Source organism: Branchiostoma lanceolatum, chromosome 13, assembly GCF_035083965.1.
Source record: "Branchiostoma lanceolatum isolate klBraLanc5 chromosome 13, klBraLanc5.hap2, whole genome shotgun sequence".
NCBI classification, from domain to species: domain Eukaryota; kingdom Metazoa; phylum Chordata; class Leptocardii; order Amphioxiformes; family Branchiostomatidae; genus Branchiostoma; species Branchiostoma lanceolatum.
This window is the reverse complement of record NC_089734.1, coordinates 8,380,174-8,400,076: the sequence shown is the minus strand read 5'-3', so window position 1 is coordinate 8,400,076 and position 19,903 is coordinate 8,380,174. Positions and strand designations below refer to the sequence as shown.

Genomic DNA, 19,903 nt, shown 5'->3' with positions numbered 1-19,903 from the left:
TACATATTTATATGATGATAAGTTTGTTAGAAATATAGACGTAATGTAATATTTATCAACTGCTAGTTTAATTTGTATATAGTTGACATAGACATCTATTACTTCATTTTTTAATCCTATCTTTCAATCACCCCTGTTTTATGAGTGAGTATGACTCACACTGCAACAAATATATTGAAGTAGCATGATGTGTATTTATTCTTCTGTTGCTCATAAGTACGGACATTTTCTAATGATTTTTACAAAGCAATAATAAATAATTTACTTTTATTGACAATTCAACGGTCTTTTGTCAGTAATCTTTGCCTAACTGGAGGTAAATTGAGATTTTCACGTTAGTGTGCGGTTGTGGTATTTACTTTTCACTGCGCATCCGTTGTGCGCACGGGTTGAAATTGCCACAGCCCGAGTTCAGTTGGGTGTAGCACCACATTTCCGAGGTGAACAACGTTTGTCTGCTACTTCAACCCCAAGAAAACCTTCTCCTGGCAAGTCCTCCGCGCCCCGATCGTGGCCCTCGCGACACCCAGGATTACTTCCGATTGATGGCACTATTGTAGCCCACTTACCGGGCAAGGGGAAGCGATCGCGCGCATTCAGGGAGGAGGGAAAAATGCTGCGGTTCCTGCGACAAACCTTTCGGAGACGAAAGGACCGACCAGCGCACGGGGAGGTGCACGTCCCGGGCAAGAAAGAGAAGACAATAACATGCAAGGTGATTCTGCTGGACGATACCGACATGACCATCGAGCTACCGGTGAGTATGAGCGATCTCTTCAAACTCAGATGATCAGAAAAACAACTAACGTTACAGACAAATGATGGACTTGTGGTAACGGTTTGAAAGTTGATACAATGTTGCTGTTGATGAAGTCTACCCAGCAGGGCTGCGCGTTTCACCCCACCCACACCAGCTGACTGCGATCACAATCCCCACCCTCGGGGATTCTTACAGCCCCAAATGCTTTCAATCAACCAGTTACACATGAGAAACAGGGCAACACATAAAAGTGGGTCGTGCGAAGTGACTAAAATCGTACCCCTGCCTTTTGAATGACAGCAGTCACTCTTATTATGACTAGGGTGGGGGACGTTGCTTTGTGTACAGTTCATTTTCATAGTAAAAAAAAGCCGCCGGTGCCTTTAGATTAATTACTTGGAAGAAAGTAAACATTCGTTCTCAGGGTTAGAAATTTATTATTAAGACACAGTTTATGTACAGACAGGTTTGTGTGTTTTCAATGTTTGGAGACCCTATGATTGATTATAAATATTGATGAATGCCCAGTGCATATATGACTAATAATATGACTCAAGTCACACAACCCTAGAATGATGCGTGGGTGTTTACCTCATTATTTGACTCGCAAGTAGAACTCAGAATTCAAACCATCTCTGTAAGGGTAAGGGTATATCATCCCATACTTGTAGACTACATTTTGTATCGCCCAACAGTACATACCGTGACATTCCCCACTTCCACCGGCCTCTGTATCAACAAGCTGCTGTCAAATTCTTACCAATGGTTAGAAGTCTGACCCCATTTTGAAATGCTCACAGGGACATATATTCCATATTTTGTGACAACCTCCCCTTCTTTGGTTCAATACCTGGAAGTCATTAGCTCAAGTAAATACGAAAAAGTCCCCTGGGCCCAGAAAAATCGATCCAAGTCTTAAGATTTAAGAAACTAACAAAAAATTATTTCAAACACTGGACAGATCCTCTACAATATCCAAGCAGACATAGCAGGACCCTACATCTGCTTTGAGATTACTCCTGTTGGTATTGAGATTTCTGATGTACATATCACCAGAGTCATCTTGAACCAAATCATGTGGCTTTCTTCATTGTCATGGAAATGCAATTGTGTTCAACGAAAGAAAACAATTAGCGAAAGTGCTTCTCTCTCCATGTGGGGCTACCTTTTGGGGAGGTTATGGGAGGTTTTTCCCACACTGTACTGTCTGGAAAATGGTCAGTAATCAGAAAATGTACTTCCTAGTAGACAGTCAATGCCAGTTTGCTTTGGAAAGTAACTGGTTTTGAGTTGAAACAGACACAGGTTTGGATAATTTTCATTCATCCTCTATGGTACAGTCACATGGCCTGGCATTATCATGTTCATTTTGTTTTTAGTGAACTACAAATAAATTTGATAAGCCCAGACAACTACCAAAAGGTTATTCAAGACTGTATGTATAATAATGTAGGAAATATGGTAACAATGTATGAAATGAAATAGAATTTCACATTTGATTTGAAGTTAAAGAATAGGACATAGAAACCACAGTGTACCGTGATGTTACCTTGCCCTAAATGACACACAACTTGACAGACCAGATGCAATTGGAAACCCTAAACCCCCCCCCCCCCCCCCATTTATCACAAATGATACAGCTGGCATTGAAATGGGTCCCAAAGGATACTGAGTCTGTTGGTCTGTTACCATTTAAATGTACACAAAAATGCATGTGATCTTGAATATTCTATTGTCAAGCAATCTTAGAATTCTCCAAGGCCAGTGATGAACCTCAAAGATGGTCAGTATAAAATTTAGTTGATGAAAACAGAATCTAGAAAGAAATTTGGGGAAAATTTATCCAGTAAAAGACCCTCCTGAAATGACACTGGGTTGGGTTTTTTTCTTTCTAGGCTGCCTGTTTATCAGGAAATGTAAACAAACCTGTCTCCGTAAATACACAGGACAGCCACCACAGGGTAGTACGGTTTATACAGAGGACATCCATAAAAATCAGCAACAACATTTGTTTATTTAGAAGTCTTGATGACATGAGAATTTTCCCAGATAAAAGTTCTAGGGCAGGTGGGCAGTACTGCTTTGAGACATGTATTTTGAAGTTTTGTGCAGCAACATTACTCCACAGCAATCTTATATAAACTTTTACAGGCAGCAATATTTGTTTAGCAGTACTCAGCACTGGATATCTGGCACTCATTATGTGTAGGTCTTCTTGCTCCTTCTGGAACATTGGACAGTCATTTATGTACACTGTATAGAGATCTATAATACTAATAGACTCCTTTGCCCTACTTTTGCACATAAAAGAATATTTAGTCTTTATTTGCTTTGTTTTGTTCTCTCAATTCCCTTCACATCATGTAGTACAATATACATCACATGATCTGCCGCTCCCTTCTCTATTACATGTACCACAACATTGAACTTCATTTGACCCAGACTAGATGTTCAGAGTCAATTTATAAGACTACTTCGACTAGTTGTACTGGAGAGACACCAAGTGCATTTTGTCTTGTGACAAACTGAAGAACAACATGCCTGCATATACGTTTCACAGTGGGTGGGTAAAAAGTTAATGAGGTTAAAGAGCCAAGCATGGCTTCAGGACATGAAAGAAATATTCTTACTACCAGAACATATACATAATGGAACAAAAGGACAAGTGCACGCAAGTCAGCCCTCCAGCTAAACGTAGAAGAAATTGTCAAGAGCGCAGAAATAAGTGGAAGCTTATAAGGTATGAGCTAGGATTTCTAGTGCAACATGCTATCCCAGATATCAGCATTATTATCAATGGTATCATGAATTTGCATACCTATCATAGTTTCCATTCATTGTGTATGACTGATGTTGCACTTGTGTTGTTCCAGCTGAGTCCCACCCACAAAGTGTATGACAAATAGCCCCCCTCCCCCACTAAAGCCTAGTAGTGCATTTACTTTCTAGGAAATGTCAGGAATGTACATTGAGCTTGAGAATGGGTTAGGGATAAAGGTGGATTCTGTTCGCAAGAAGTTTGGTTATATTTGGAGTAGAGCTTGGAATCTGGAGGCTCATAAGTGGTTTATAGTGAACCCTCTGTATCGCAAAAGAGATCAAATGAGATTCAGAATCAAACCCCACAAAGGTCCACAAAGAGCAAACTTTGCTGCTGTGTTCGTTTCCTTGTACCTACATGTTCAGCATAACCCTAGTAGTTAGCCAAGCAATGTAGACAAGCGGTAGGTCACATGACCTCCAAGTAAGCTTTTGTTGACACAGGAAGAACACTTTGTTTTGGTCTGCCATGGTCACCATTCTGTTCATTCCACAAAGGGCCAATGCCACTGTCTCCAATTTGATCTTTGCACCATCTACAAGGAGGCCCTTATATCATGATCGACAAGTTATACCATTTCTTTATGTCTTGTGTACATTCACATTGGCAAAGAGGATTTGTCAATTTGATACTTTTCAATATAGCCTCTACCAGGCTCCACAGGTTGCTGGAAAAATAGTAGAAATTGGCAAAATTGACAGATAGTATACCCGAGGAGTAAGCTGGCCATGGAGGACAGTTTGCAATCTATTTGGCCAATTTCTACTATTTTTCCAGCGACCTGACTTTTCAAAAGAAGGAGGCAGCCATGCTAGTGCTAGTAGTGGGTCATACCACTGACATGTTGCCTTGGATATATCCAGCATGAGTTGGCGAAAAGTAAGCAGACACAAACTTAGCCCTTTTTTGTGGTCTCAACTCAAGTTTCCTTGACCAGACCACCATTATTTGGTGGGACCCAGAAAAGCACTGACCAGAAAAGTACTTGGCCTGTTCTGCCTTGTGAGCACCTTTCATGCCTGGGATCTTGAGTTACTGGTGCCAGTCAGCTATTGGGTACTGCTGCTACACTGCAGCTGATCATACAGTTGATATTTGGATGCATTATACCAACAGAAAAATATTTGTTAAAAGCTTAAACTAAAATAAGTAACAGTTACTTGGTATGGATGGCAAATAAGGTTCAAGAGCATTTCTTAGCTTTGCTATACAAAATTATTTAATACTTTAGGCATGATTCGAATGAATAAATATGTAAACAGGAATGGTTTTATCACTTCCATGATGTGTCCATGAGCAAGTAAAGCCATTTAACTTTTCACTGACATGTAAACTGTGAACATAAATCCACATCCCCATAGAGCTGGGGGCAAACATGCTAATGCCAACAAATGAATAATGGTTTCAGTTAAAACTTGAAAGGAATTGGAACCAGCATAACCTTTATGATGGGCTTCATCAGCTCACATTTTGTTGGGCTCTTATAATGATGAGAGGTCTACCAACTTCAATGTCTGATAACCTAAATCCCCTGAATTTTAATGTAAGAGATCTGCTGTTGTACTGTTTACCGTCATACCATAAAACAGAGCTCCTGTATTGTTCAGGATATAAAACAAGTCAATGGTGATGATATCTGCCTTCCGTGTTTGATGTCGGAGGTGGTTCGGGTCAGCGTACGCGCCCTGGGGTGCTGGGGTCTGTTTCAGGGCGGAAATACCAGCGCAAGTAGACCCTCTAATCTAACCCAGGACTGCTGGTCTGTGATGTCTGGGTTGCCTCTCCCAAACTCACCTCAAGATTGCTTATTGTCTCAATGTAAGAGAATGGAGAAGGCCATTTGATTCACCTCAAAATGGTCTTACCTTTGTTTTGAAGACATAGATCTACTAACTGATGATCTAGGGTCTAAATTACTAAAGTCCTTGTTCATGTATCCCTCAATTGAGAATTATCCACTGCAAACCAATAACATTTTAACAGTATGCTACATGTTGTTTTCTACACTGCAATGTGAGAAAGCCATTTGTTTTGAGAGCCAATTTCAGATCGATAGTACGTTGTGTGATTGAGTTGCAATCGTACCAGACTACAATGCAGTATAATGTATTTGCCAATTCACAACCACGGATCCATTCAACTTGAGGGCTCCAGCATTCCAGGGAATTCGTGCCATGACTGTAGACATTCCGTTACAAGTGGAACATGCTTGTTCTGAGGGGAGGAATTCTATAGGCATGGTTCCAGTTCATGCCAGGAACATTAGATTGAGTTGGATAGAAGGAGAGTTCGGGAGGGAAACCACAAAGTAAAGGAACTAGGGTCATTTATTTAGAAAGTGACAAAATGCTTGTGTAATGACCCAAATTTCCTCAAGACACCCATTAGTGAAGTTGTAACATGCACCTTGGAAGGCTTGGATAGTATCCAATATGCGGTTGACAGAGAAGCCATATTTATTTAGATAGCAAAAGTTTAACAATGATAAAAAGCAGTCTTAAATATTGAAACATGTCAATCTCACCAAGCAATGTGTCCATGACTATGCAGAGAGCCAGATACTGCAATTTTCTGTAGTTTGTGAAGAATAGAATATTTGATAATTGTTTGATTCATCATTGAGAATATGGATGTCAGAAAAGACAAAGGTGTATCGACCAAGGTAATCTGTATACAAAAGCATGTACCAGTTGAATTCATTGAATTTTGTTTTAAGGTTGGCTCTGTCCCATTTCAAAGTGTATTTTCTACGCTTGACTTATAGATGCACTTATAGTTATAACCACATTTTCAGCATCACTCAAAATGAATCCTAGATGCTGATTCAGTCTTTTTCACAGACCAGAAATGTACCAGCCCCAGATGACATGGTACAGGGTTGTCCTGCACAGGCATCCTGCCATGGAGGGTTAGGTTTCAGTTATGCAACAAGAAAGTCTCATGGGAAAGTCTGGGAGGGACGAGGGTTCCAGTTCAGAGGTTACTGTTGCCTTGTCTGTTGAATCTAAATAAACCAAGAATTACCATGCAGAATCGCCATGTTTTTGTGTTTTTAATGTGTTTGTTGTTCTAAGGTGGCAGCTCACAGTGTTGCAGTTCAACACATTTAACAGAAATAAGCGGGGATTTTTACAAAGGCCTGAAGCCACAAAGTCACAAATTTAACCAACATTAGTTTGTTCTTTGTGGTTTTAATGATTTTCACTGTGAATATTGCATGGGTAAGGCCATTGTTTCACACCATGAGATGATATTGGCAGATAGGTGTGATATCGTAAATAGTCTGTGCACTTGTCTCTCTCTAGACAACGTACAGGTGTTTCTGTTCACAGTTGTCTGTGCAATAAAAAGTGTAATAAACAAGTTAAATTTTCTCATACCAAATGGTAGTCTCATTAGTTAATTATTTGTTTTCCTTGAAGACAACTGGTTTGGGTCAGACTTTCATTTGAAAACAAACTAATATCTGACCAAAGTAAACGTACACCTAGATAAAGCTGTCATTATTTGTTTACTGTAAATGCAGAAATGTTTGCAGTGGTTTTATGATCACGGTTTTCACGTCGACTGTTTCGCTGCGAACTTAAAACCACCGCGAACATATTTGTCCAATGCTGTAGAAGTATGTGGCTATATCACTGCCGCAAACTTGAAACCACCGCGGACACTCCATTTTCGCCTTAGTGCAAAATAAAAACCACGAGAACTTAAATGCATTTATAGGACTTTAATGAATGATATTCTCCAGAACTGATATCCTAATCTAAATGTGGTTTCAGAGACAGCATGTGATAATTGTTCACTCACAACGCTGTGCATATTCTAGATACAGGGATACAACTTATTACCCAGCTGGCATTTATAACAGATGTCAAGCTATTTGAGATATCGACAGCACATTGAGTTTGCTGATTGTCAGTGACATCTGTGTTGATAAGATTAGGTTCTTGGATAGGTTGAATGGTTCTCTTCATAGTACTGTTTGGAAAAGTTGTGTGGCATCTGTTAGACAGCAGCTAACCACAGCCTGAGTGTTAGAACAGATCTTGGATTGTGGACTGGTTCTAAACGATTTCCCACAAGCCAGTTTATGTATGCTGATAGTGATAAGGTACGCATTGGAGACTTTTGAAGATAAGGGCTGTTCCACAAAAGGGCCTGGGTTAGGGATACGAGTCATACAACTGTATTACCAGAACGTTTTAAATGTGGTCCTTCCAGCCATAAGGTATAGTTCAAGTTTCAGTCTGCCTGCTTTCGAAAATAATCAAAGCATCCCATTTGTTTTTCTACATTTCAATTTTACTTGTATATTTTGTAACAATCCTAGAGACTCAGCCTGGTTCAACATGAGAGAAATCAATACGGTTTTTATATTTGTATGATTTTATTAGATCGTGATGAATTTTAGAAGGTAAGACATTTCTGTATGCTGCAATGTAGTTGATCTGAACAGAATTAGGGACACAGGAGACAGCCATGTTGATAAATACTAACACAGCTTCAACCAGAAATTCACTTGTACTACTTTCAAGGACAAGTGTATTTACTGAATCAATCTAGTTAGGTTCTACTTGATTACTCTTCCAGTCCTTTGCTATATTTGAATAACCCAGTAACAGATCTACATTAAAGTCCTGTTAAAAAGCATGAAGGATATCCTGACACATTTACTGCATGGGCCCTTACTGAAATATCACATTGATGATAAGTCATGTTATCTATATGCCAGCAAGTCTAATCTTTGTGAAATGGGGAACAACAGACTATAATTAGTATAAATGATAAACTGTGTAGTGACTACTAGTGAGTATGAGTGAGTGTACACTTCCAGTTGAACCTCATATTTGGAATAAAGACAACAAAACAAACCAAGCGAAAAGAAGGCTGCATTGAGCAAATTACAACAATTTACCCTAGATCTATACAGACTAAAGATACTAAAATGTGAAAGAGGAATTATAATCAGTAGGACCCAATTCTAGAGAACATCATCGCCAATACAGACAGCATATGTCCCAGCTAGAGTGCCCATTTATCAATATTCCATGCCATGATTACCCTCATTATGGTTATAATCAGGCCATCACACAGATGGAACTAAGTCATCTTTGCAAATAGAACTGTCAGTACAACACAAAGGAAGACATAATGGTGACGTGACCTGGAAGAGACAGTGGTACTGAAAAAGCAGAAAGGTTCCGATAATACGTTTGTACACATGTGTATTATATACTGGCTTCTTAGCTATACAATACAGCTAACATGTACACTAAAACGTGTTTCTTATCCAACTTCTGTGACCTGTGCAATTACTAACTTATAATTTGGTATGCACACAGTTATTGTTATGCAAACTACAGTAGATCTATATCTCAATGGGACTGATTGTGAAATGATATTTTGAAGTATTACAATAATATGAATGTGTGCTGTAGACAAAATATACAGTATGCATAAAAGGGAGCTGTTTCTATATGATCCCATGGGGTCACTGCCTTTGCTCAGTCACATGCAAAATATTTGCTATGCATACATTTATTTGATACACATATATGCACATTCAAAATACAGTGGCATCTTTGTTCATTGTAGGTATACTTTGTTGGTATACTCACTCAGCTCTTTCATGTGGTACATTAAAAAATTTGAAAGATAAAGCCATCCATATTTTTGATTTTTAAAAACATGACCTTTGGAGAAACATCTAATCATTGATGTGAAGATTTGTGACCGTTTTAAATAATTGATGATATGCTTGAAGTCCCACGATGCTTGTTGTAAATATTAAAATATGTATTCTCATATTGATTCTTAAATCTTCCATGCAGTTTATTCCAAACATGTACAGCTATTTCCAAAGCTGTAATGATTGATCATATCATGACATATTCTATTTCCCCATTGGGTCACTTATAGTTCAAGAGCATAAAATCAAACACCCTTCTGTTATGACTACAACTTGCAATTTGCAAGGTAGACACAATTGTAGTGAACGCCCAGGCTCCCCCTCTCTTGGGACGCAGTACTGCACCCAGAAACAGCTGCCTCCCCATACATTTAACCTTGACATTGCCTTTGGCATGGTACCTGCCTGTCAACAGCTAGTTCAAGGTCATAGTTCATTTGAAGCGTTAATAGCACAGTTTCTACTCATTTGGAGATGTTGTGCAGATCTTTTGGCAAGCCAGTAGAATAAAAAAACTACACACTAACATAGATGCACATCAGAATCAATTTGAATCATATTTTGGTGCTCAAAAATGAAAACTGTAAAAGTGACTTATGTCATCACTAATTACATATTCCAGCAGATGTCTAATGTGTTCTGCATGAAGTCCAGTTTGGCTCCCTAATAACTCAAAACGATTATTGAGATTATTGAAGGGAAAGGCTGAGCTGATTATCTATTGGGATAATGTCGTTTCCTAGCAACAGAGTCTTTGTGTGGTAAAAACTATTCCGTACTAAAGACCCCAGAGAACAGCTGGGTTTGATGGTCCTGTGTGACAGCTGTCACTGTACTTAAAACTGTTTCTATTCTATCAGATGTGGGGGACAGATCAGATAACTAGCTAGCCTGACATTTTCTCACATTGTCAATGGTTACATATGGCTGTATATAGTTGTCCCTTTAAGTTTTTGATGGAGGTGATCAAATGTTTCAAATGCGTAGCGCACATGAATGCATGGGCCTCTCCTTTTTCTTTCATTTCGGATTTCGATTTCATATCCAGTGTTATTACTGTACTTAACGGAATTATTTTAACCACAGACTCCTCCTTTTACCACAAAATCAAGTCCCGGCGAAAATGAATGAATTTACAGTTATTCTTACCTCTTTCCAACAGTATTCTTATCCTAATTAGGGTAGTGTGAATGGACCATGTTAAACCAATTTCCCTCTTATCATCACCTTTGAACTTTGATTGATGGCAGGCAGTAGAAAGAGGTATTCCAGCTATCTGTGGTGTTTCCTCAAGGTCGCAGTAGTTTTTAGTTAGTAGTACATGTACTTAGGCCCAAAATAAAACTTTTGAAAGTTCGGAAAAATACTGAAGTTAGAATAAGATGTACAACTGTTCCTGAGTCAAGCTTTTTCATGGCCTCGATCCATTGGCAAAACATTTTCTTCCTGTATTAGTAGATATACTAAAGGGATGTGTAAACATGATAGACACATCAACTTATTTTCAACAACTCATTGATCAGCATCATATTCCTCTGATACAAGCTTTCACATCCTGTTAATGTGTTATTCAATTCCCAAACTGTCAACTTTTAACACTAACACTACAGTATTTTCTGCCATATAAAGTTGACCTACAATGACTATAATATCTTCAGAAAACTTCACATCGATTTCAAACACCATAATGCATTAGGATATTCCGAAGCAGGAAAAGGAAGTACTGTAGAATGAGAAGATCCTTGATCCAATTTAATGCTCACGCCAAGGTACCCATCGCAGAATCTGAAATAGGTTAGTTGTAGTGGGGGTCTGTTTATGGGCAATGGTAAACACTAAACAGGACTGTGTGATTAGGTTTCTTTTCAATAGTGTCACCGCTACATGGAAATTTTAAAGCAGACCCTGGTGAATGTTTTTTCTGATCTTTGAAGGCCATTGAAAAGAAAATGGTCTAGCAATCCGAGACAAGCACGAAGAAAAAAAGCAACCCTAAAATGCTGTCAGAAGTATTTATGAAAGCTAGTGGCACTTGTTGTAATAGCGAAAGAGCTTCCTCTGTTTCCACATTTCTAAGTGCATTTTGTGTTCCTGAATGCTTGGCATGCCAGAGTGCAGGGCGCCCTTTAGTATGGGGTGTGTAGGGAGACATTCAGGAAAGTTGTGACAACAGAACCTGATAGTCCCATGTCACTACTCTGGCTGGTAAAATAATCTGTAAGCCAGGATACAGATTCTTGCTTTTAGTACGTGGGGAGGGGGGCAGCAGGCCTAATTTTCAGATTTTTTTATGTACATAATGATTTAGTTCCTGTATCAGATCAATATGTTTGTGTTATCCCAGCAGGTATTACCAATACCTGTATCCCTGAAATGGTGTACGTAGGATCCTATATCATTTTGTCCAGGACATAGTATCAGAAAAGTAGGCCAATATGGGATATGCCATCATTAAGTATGATACATGATATGTTGCTGACCTAGCTCGATTATACACAAATTGAATTTGTATCCTTTAACACAGTATTCTGTCTGTAATGGCTTCATCATAGACTCTCATCATCTCTTATATCATATTAGGTACATCTTCTATTCATATTGCATGGATAATTAAATCATACAGGCATTTGCTGTCAAAATGCATGCATGTCAAGAGTACCAACAAGAGCTAACCTTCTCTCAATAAAGTAGAAACGATTTGTACAAAGTCGTACAAATGATTAGTTCAAAGTCCAACTATCGTTAGCCATTACAAGATTTTCTAAACCTATAACTATTGAAACAAAACCTAAGAAGCAGTACATTTGTAGTACCTACTTATGTGTGTCAGCCCAAGGCAACTTTGGTAATACCGGTAATTTGTGCTAAGGCTCCTCAAGAGAAACCTTGGTTGAGTCATTCCTAAGACGTAACTGTCCTCTCAAATTATGATAATTTTGCAGAAGGTATTTTCACCAAAGCGATTTCCAAAAGGTGACATGAAGGTTTTAAGATGACAAAGTACTTATTAGAATCCATATTTACGTAGTTAGTCACCTTCATTTTGCGTTTTATGTCTAAATGGCTCTCCTTGAAATACCACCATATCTTCAAGCAGTCGTTTAGAATAACTAACGTTAATGGTGAACAGTTGAGTGGCCCCTGTTTTCAAGTATCAAGACAATAAGTACATACATTGGGTAGTGTCTAACATAAGGTATTAGGCAAGATTGAAGCTCTCTCAATAATGTACTAGACCATTAGTCGATTACAAGGTGTGTTAGACACTAAGGAACTGTTTTAGTATTGTATTTTATTGCTTTGTAGAAAGTGTTGCACCAACATTCTTGGATGTCATTATTGTACAATGTCTCAGGATGATTCGGGAGGAATACAAGCAATAAAAAGAGAAATAAAAACTAGTGACTTGAGCTGAGAAAAATGTATCTACAGTCATAGACTCATACTCCCAAATTGTTAACCGACCATTAATCCACTAGGTTACATAAATCTGCCACTTTGAAAAACAGTGGGTTTGAGAAATCTCTAGAGCAGCACTCCCCAGGTATGCACAGTGTAGATATACAGGAGTGCATTATACTGGGGGACATTGATTTGGAGATCTGTTTGGACGTATCTTTTCAGAGGGGCAGAATTATGTACCCTGATGGAATTACATGTATGTTAGTAGATGTAACCGGTCTGTCACGCTACTTTGAGATGTTTTCTATCTGAGTTGCTGTTATATATAGTACAGTTGTGTGTTCCAACTGCTTGAGGCAAAAACGATTAGGAGTAATTTAAAGTCACCTGTGTAGGAGGTGGTTGTCATAGTTACAGAGTCCAGGTGTTCAGGGGGCTTGGTCTTAAACCAGTCTGAAAATGTCACCTGTCTCTGCGGGAACCATTTCTCTTTAATCCCTTAAATATAGGGTTTAGACAAGCTGACTTCAGTGATGAAGTGGTATTTCAGGCCCTGCGCTTTCCTAGCTTTTAGCTCAGTCACCTGTCCACCCTAGCCCCCAAGCATAGGCACATTGTTTGATTCAATTTAAGATTTCTTGACAGCAAATGGGAGCCAAAAATTGATTTGCCTGGGGTCACTTGAGATATTTTGTTTCGTCTATAAATATAGTATGATAAAACACTAACATATTGTATTGGTTCATGTTTGGATGTCACACATAAATTGTATACATTTATAAAGTATCTCAAAATTTTGTGTGTTTTCAAACTAACAGCCATGTTATGTGAGCACACATAGCAGGATTGTTATGCTCCTTATTTACATGTTTTTGTTGTTTTCCCCCTGTAGAAGAAGGCCAAGGCCCAGGAGCTGTACGAGGAAGTCCTGTACCGGATGGACTTGATAGAGAAGGACTATTTCGGGCTCCAGTTTATGGACGCTGCACAAATTTCTGTGAGTTATTCAGAATACATGAAGACAGAAAGATAAATATTACTTCTACATGTAGTACTAGGCAGTACTAGTAATTGTACTGGTACATGTACCCGGAATCCTGAAAAACTGTTCCCTGATATTCTAGCAAATTTTAGCAAATTCAGCAGGTCTTAAATTTCTGATTGTTCATCATTGTAGAGTCACATAGACCAAAGACACCCTTGGTTCCTTTGCTAATATAAGCTCAAATTAGTCTGTTAATGGAATGTTTGATATGATATTAGATATTTAGCGATTGACAGTCCACAGCAAATATGTCACGGCTAATGATACAATCATAAGATAGCCATGATACTTTGGTTAGGATGTGAAATGTTTGTAAAAGAATTGTTCTTTTTCTTACAGCATTGGCTGGATCCAACAAAAAGTGTAAAGAAGCAAATAAAAAGTAAGTATTCCAAAGTTAGTGGACTTAACTTCAAATGTTTTCATATGCATTTTGCCTGTTGATAGACTATCATGTTATGCATTCATTTCTATTGCATGGTAATGCTTCCATACACTAGATTCTACCTCTTTAAATGTTCTAATTTGTCTTTGTATCTCTTTGTCCTGAATCAACTTAACATAACATAACGGAAACCTCTATTTTACTTCTTCCACTGGCCGCAAAATTAAGCATTTCCCTTTTCGTCCAAAAATCAGTCCCAAACTCCAAATAGATATGTGTAATTCAAATTCTTTTTATTTTATTATACTTAGTACCTGGAATGTCACTTGTCATCTCCTTTTTTTTTCGTTTTTGTTTTTAACTGTTTTAACACCTTTAACAAAGCAAATCAATTTTTTTCCTTGTTTTCCTGTATTGTTGATGGCAGCTTGGAATAAGGATTCCACTGTTCCTGGTAAATTGGTATTTTCTGTTATGGGTTTTTATGTGCACAACATTTTTATAGCACGTTTTTGACTGCACTACAACTATTTTTGTTTTCGATCTATGCAATGTTCATTTGGAAATGCACAAATGCACCCACACATTTTTCCTTACTGCAGGCAATTTTTTTTGTTTTTATTTTAAACTCACATGTGGAAGCAAGGTTTTCTTGTTTTTGTGCTTCTGCTTTACTGAAAGTTGCAAGGAAATGCCATTCTGTCTTCTCTTTATCCTTGTCATTCTAGAAAAAGTCATAAAATCAAGATGGCTGCTTTGTGTGTGAACTAGCTGACCATGTTAATGTTCATTCTACAATGTCAGGAAAGTGCAGAAAAAGAAGCAAGAATACTGTTGCTGTTTTGATGTGTTTCGCATCATGTAATATGACAATGTTGCAATTGTATCTAACACTAGTAACAGTTCAAACATTGTAGTTTTCATGTTTGAGTGATCAAGTTGAATAATTGTTGTATTTTTGTTTTGCCACAGTCGGACCTCCGTACACGATAAGATTTAGTGTGAAGTTCTATTCTTCAGAACCCAACAATCTACATGAGGAATACACAAGGTGGGTCTCTTAAAAAGATATGTCTGCAAACACGTCATATTCCCAATTGTTTGAGATACAGAATTTATCGGTTGCTGGCTTCTTGGAAAAACTGCTAAAGAGGTTAACGTCTGACTAGGGGTGGATACCGGTTTGGCTTAATAAGGTCCAAGTCCAACTTCAGGTCCAGAGATTTAGGTTCAGGTCCGGACCTGAACCTGGACCTGATCCTGTCCAGTTGATGTTTTGTTTTATTAGACCAATATTAAGCATAGAGAATTAATACTGACACGCACGACTATAAAAGTTTCTTGGTGAGAAAACTTTCAAGCTAAACCAGTGTTTGATAATTGAATGTAACACTTATTCAAAATGCCTTTTATGTCAGGGGGGAGACTCAAAACACTTTTTATCAAACAAACTAGAAACACATATTTGTACTTTGTTCAGTTTTTTTGGACTCAGTTTTTAGGCTTTCAGGTTTTTTGGACTTGTTTCTTTAATGTTATAAAGGTCCGAATCAGGTCCAGCGAACCGGTATCCACCCCTACGTCTGACAGAAAATTGTTGAAAATGGTATATAATTAATAGACAATGCTGCCATTGGGGGGAATTGTCTTGCATTGCTAACTCGATTTATAACTTACTTGACAAAAGTTGATGTAGAGGTCAAATCAAGGGCAGCATTATCAGCCAGAAGTGCTTCTCTGCCTCAGTCTGAGATTCTAGTGAAGTGAAGTGAAGAATCCACAAAACATACAAATTGCTCGAAAATGTCAATTGTCATCTTAGAAGTTCCCTTCTGTCAGTTATTAGAGTAAAGTAGAATAGAGTAGAGTTGAGTAGATCATTCAGCCAGGAAGGAAGATCTCTAACTTCCAGTTAAGGCCCCTCATCCAATTACTGAATTGTCATTCCAGGATTGTGTGGACCATCCAAGGCCTTGTAGTTGTATACTACTGGGTTGTATTCCATATGTTTGTCAAGTCAATTTCTTGTAAAGTATTCACTGTATCATATTCAATAGACTTTACTACTGGAGAGACTTCAGGTGTTGAAGACTTTATTTCCACAGTATTATTTTTACCCTGAGTACTGCCAGCTGACAACCTGAATAAACACTGTGGCTTGCAGTTGGTTTTGAAGCAAGTGCATTATGTCCACTTTGTTACTGTTGAGGGATACCCTCTGCCAGAAACTGCCAGCTGTTGGGGACTCTAGCAGTGAGGATGATGTTCTCAGCTCTTGTGTCCATACACTGGTGATGGAACACAGATGGAATCGGAGGGGAAGGAACTCATGTTTACCTATCCCTGCCAAGAATTTACAGCAGTTGTTGCCATCATATGTGTCAGAATTTGTATTTGTTTTCATCCACTGATTTCAGTTGTATTTAGTACTTTATCTTTCTTGAAGTATAAATCTTTTGGAGCATTTACAAGGCTCCAGAGGTGACTGGAAACAGTAGAAATTGGTCAAATGGACAGAGGAGTCAGCTTGACAGGGAGTACAGTTTGCCCCCCTCCCCTTTGTGCTAATTGAAATTCCTCTCCACTCCACTACTTCTCAACGCTGACATGTACAAAATGTAGAACTTTGGCAAGTTGAGGTGGTACATGTATTTTACAGAACCATACGTTTATCATGGATCTGCAAGTGGAGTAATTGTTACATTAACCACATGCATTCCACAGATACAATCCTCGAAAGATATCAAATTGTCCAAATTATATCACCTGACAAATTTATCATCATGATCGTTAGCAGGAATGCTACACTTCCCAAGGCAGTCCTAATATGGATAATGTGTTCCATTTGAGTCATTGTATTTAATTAGGTTTCCTGTCAGCTATGAGTTTTAAGGTAAACTTTTGCGACCCTCAAGGTTTCCGGGTCATGGTCTTACAGCTGGGAAGAAGCTATGCAGCATTACAGGGATGATGGTTTGGAATTTTTTCTCACCTGTCCACAAAATTGAGTGAATGTACAATGTTATAAACAAACATTTAAGATTTGTAGATGAAGGTTACTATCATGGAAGCTCATAATGTCTTCTCTTTATCGGAAACCTTGAACAACCTCGGTCACTCACAGTCCGATGCCAGTGGTTCCAATTGTTGCTAACAGTAACAGTTAGCCGACCAGGGCCCTAGTAACAGTCTTCAGTCTTTTGTCATTTCAGGAATACCTGTCTGTACTATACCCACACAGTTGTATCTTGAAAACAAATAAAAAGGCTTATCTCACCTTGTGTAATATGGATAGAATATTTTGCTCAACTTTGACCTTCTTAACCCTCCCTCTGTGACATCTAATGACTGGTCCCTTGCTCCCTCCCTCCCCCTGTGACATCTAATGACCTGTCCTTTGCTCCCTCCCTCCCCGTGACATCTAATGACCAGTCCCTTGGCAGGCAGCCCTGATGTTAGATCCCAGCTGGAGCTGACATCAGCCTGATGTGACTCAGCTGACCTCCAGGGTCATGACCTCCAGCTTGTAATTGTTTACAAGTTAGTGTGGCTCTCCACAAGTCAGAAATATGTCTGTTTCTGTAAACTTTCTCCCGACCCACACTGCTAAAATACCCAGGAGAGTTTCTGTGTCATGTTCTTTGTCATGGCATACCTTGGCTGGGATAACGTTTAATTCGGGTGTTCTGGATCGGTCTATATAATATTTTAGTTTTTACCGTATTGCCTGGGCTTCGAAGTCAATTTGCATGGGCTTCCATCGAATGATTCGAACGCATTTCACATGCACCAGTTGTGCCGCTGTCTAGAATTCAGATACTGCATTGGGATGTTGGAATCCTTGTTGTTACAATTTTATGTCCAAAGACACAAACTTCTATCAACTTCTGGCACATTTTACATTGAAATGCGTTTTTGTTCGGATGGGTTTGATCAAATACAACACGGCGTATTCCAGTCTGTGCTGAGATTCATAGACTGGTGAAGTTCTGTTGAAATAGCAATTGCAACTGGTACGAGACGAAAACATTTTTTTGTAGCTATCGCAAACCAAAATTCAATTTGTGGCCTTTATCAGCTCTAAAGTTCTCTGCAAAGTAGATCACCAACATTACATAATAGATGTATATAAAAAGAATGTGACTTCAAGGTCAAAGCTGATTACAAAATGGTTGCATTTGACCAGCTGTACTTCCCATAGATGGGTTTTATCACACAAGGTAATTACAGGGCATGAGGGCCTGTATGCAATCACATCTCGTAAATGGTACAATCACTTCCTGTAAATGTGGGTCATTATCAAACAGGCCTATTATTAGAGTGCTTCATGCTCTGCCATTAAAGTTAATGTTCTACCGCTAGTCTACATTGACCCTGGTTGTTTGAATGGTGCAGGATTTGCAGACCTCGACATTTTAGGGCTCATGATGTCAAACTTAACACTCAAGTTTCTAAGCTTGGAAGGTCCTGGGAAACTGAGAACCCCTATAGCAATACTGTGGGATTTAGAAAGTCAAGGACAGGACCGGAATATGAATATTAAATGGCTACAGATGTCTTGAATGCAACTGAAAGCCAAAGATGATAAGGTTTGCATGTGCCCCTAAATGCACGTCTCTTGAGATGTTAAAATGTAGTTATACATGTTAAGTACACTAGTTTAAGATCTAGGGTAAATGTCCTCAACACAAAATGAATAACATTGGTGCACTTCCTATAGCTTCATTACGAACGCGCCCATGTAAAACACGTTTTATAACATGTAAGCCTATGGGACGAAAAAACTCATAAATGAGACCTTAACCATGTTGTTATTTTATGTAAATCAAGTACCTTGCAACCCCCTCCCACCCCACAACTACATCAATGGGGAAGGACAACAATAGTCTGAGACATTCTGACACTCCGCAGAGCTCAAACATGAAACAAGTTCAAAGACTCCTAGCAATCTCCTCATGTTGGCCCCATGTACCTCAAGCACAAGGCCATTGTCAAGTACAAGTACTGTCAGGGTCACTAGGTCACCACAGATCAAGATTAACAATGGTAGTTCCCACTAAATGAGACCATGATTGGCAAGACACAGCTGTCTGAGATCCTATAGTTGTGCTGTCATCTGTTATGGTTTTGTACTATCTGACTCAGACCTCTAACCCACAGCTAAATCAATACTACTCTATTATGGGCAATATTGAGTATTAGGTCCACAGATTACCCCTCTAAACTTTGTACTGGTTGTACAGTGATAGCGGTATACCACGAAATCAATGGTAGGGTTAAAGTTAAAAGCAGTGTGAAGAGTTTTCCCAATTGTTTGTAGAAACCTCCTGTGGTTGGAGGATGTCTGTTTGCATTACCTTGCACAAATGGGGATGTGTGCAGGGTGCACCCCTGGGAAGACCTATCTGTCAGGAGGTGTTTGTTAGGACAGTGGTGGATTTTTTGTTCAGAATCAGACATGTCAGAGGTTGAAGCTCTTGGCAGGTGTTCCATGCAGCGTCTTGACAAGGGGTGTTGTAAAGTTCAGGAAAGGGTTCATCTCAGTGAATCGGGTTCCCAGCATATGGCTATAGTATAGGTATACAATAGATTTCATTGTTTGTAGCATACCAACTAGATGTTTCTGACTCATGTAGTGTGCATGTAATATTTGTCCTATAAAACCATATTCTTGTATTATCTTGAATTAGATGTTGTTTCCATTGATACACATGTAGGCCACTGGGATTGATATTTTTATGTGACACCAGGGGTTTTTCTAGAAAAACGAAACAAGAGGGAGCACACACATGCAAGGGAGC

General features: G+C 38.8%; 1 protein-coding gene across 8 annotated transcripts in view; it reads left to right on the top strand.

The window, feature by feature from the left end:
• Positions 1–370: 370 nt before the first annotated feature.
• LOC136447593 (band 4.1-like protein 5) overlaps positions 371–19,903 on the top strand; it is a 41,991-nt gene continuing 22,458 nt past the window's right edge. For 4 of the 8 annotated variants that reach the window (XM_066446603.1, XM_066446599.1, XM_066446601.1 and 1 more), the window contains exons 1-5: positions 372–757; positions 13,565–13,669; positions 14,057–14,099; positions 14,530–14,556; positions 15,075–15,153. In XM_066446603.1, the coding sequence (XP_066302700.1) occupies positions 614–757; positions 13,565–13,669; positions 14,057–14,099; positions 14,530–14,556; positions 15,075–15,153 (398 nt within the window). In that variant the 5' untranslated portion in view covers positions 372–613. Of the gene's footprint in view, positions 758–13,564; positions 13,670–14,056; positions 14,100–14,529; positions 14,557–15,074; positions 15,154–19,903 lie in introns of all 8 variants that reach the window. The other 4 variants (XM_066446600.1, XM_066446602.1, XM_066446596.1 and 1 more) reach the window with 2 other exon arrangements.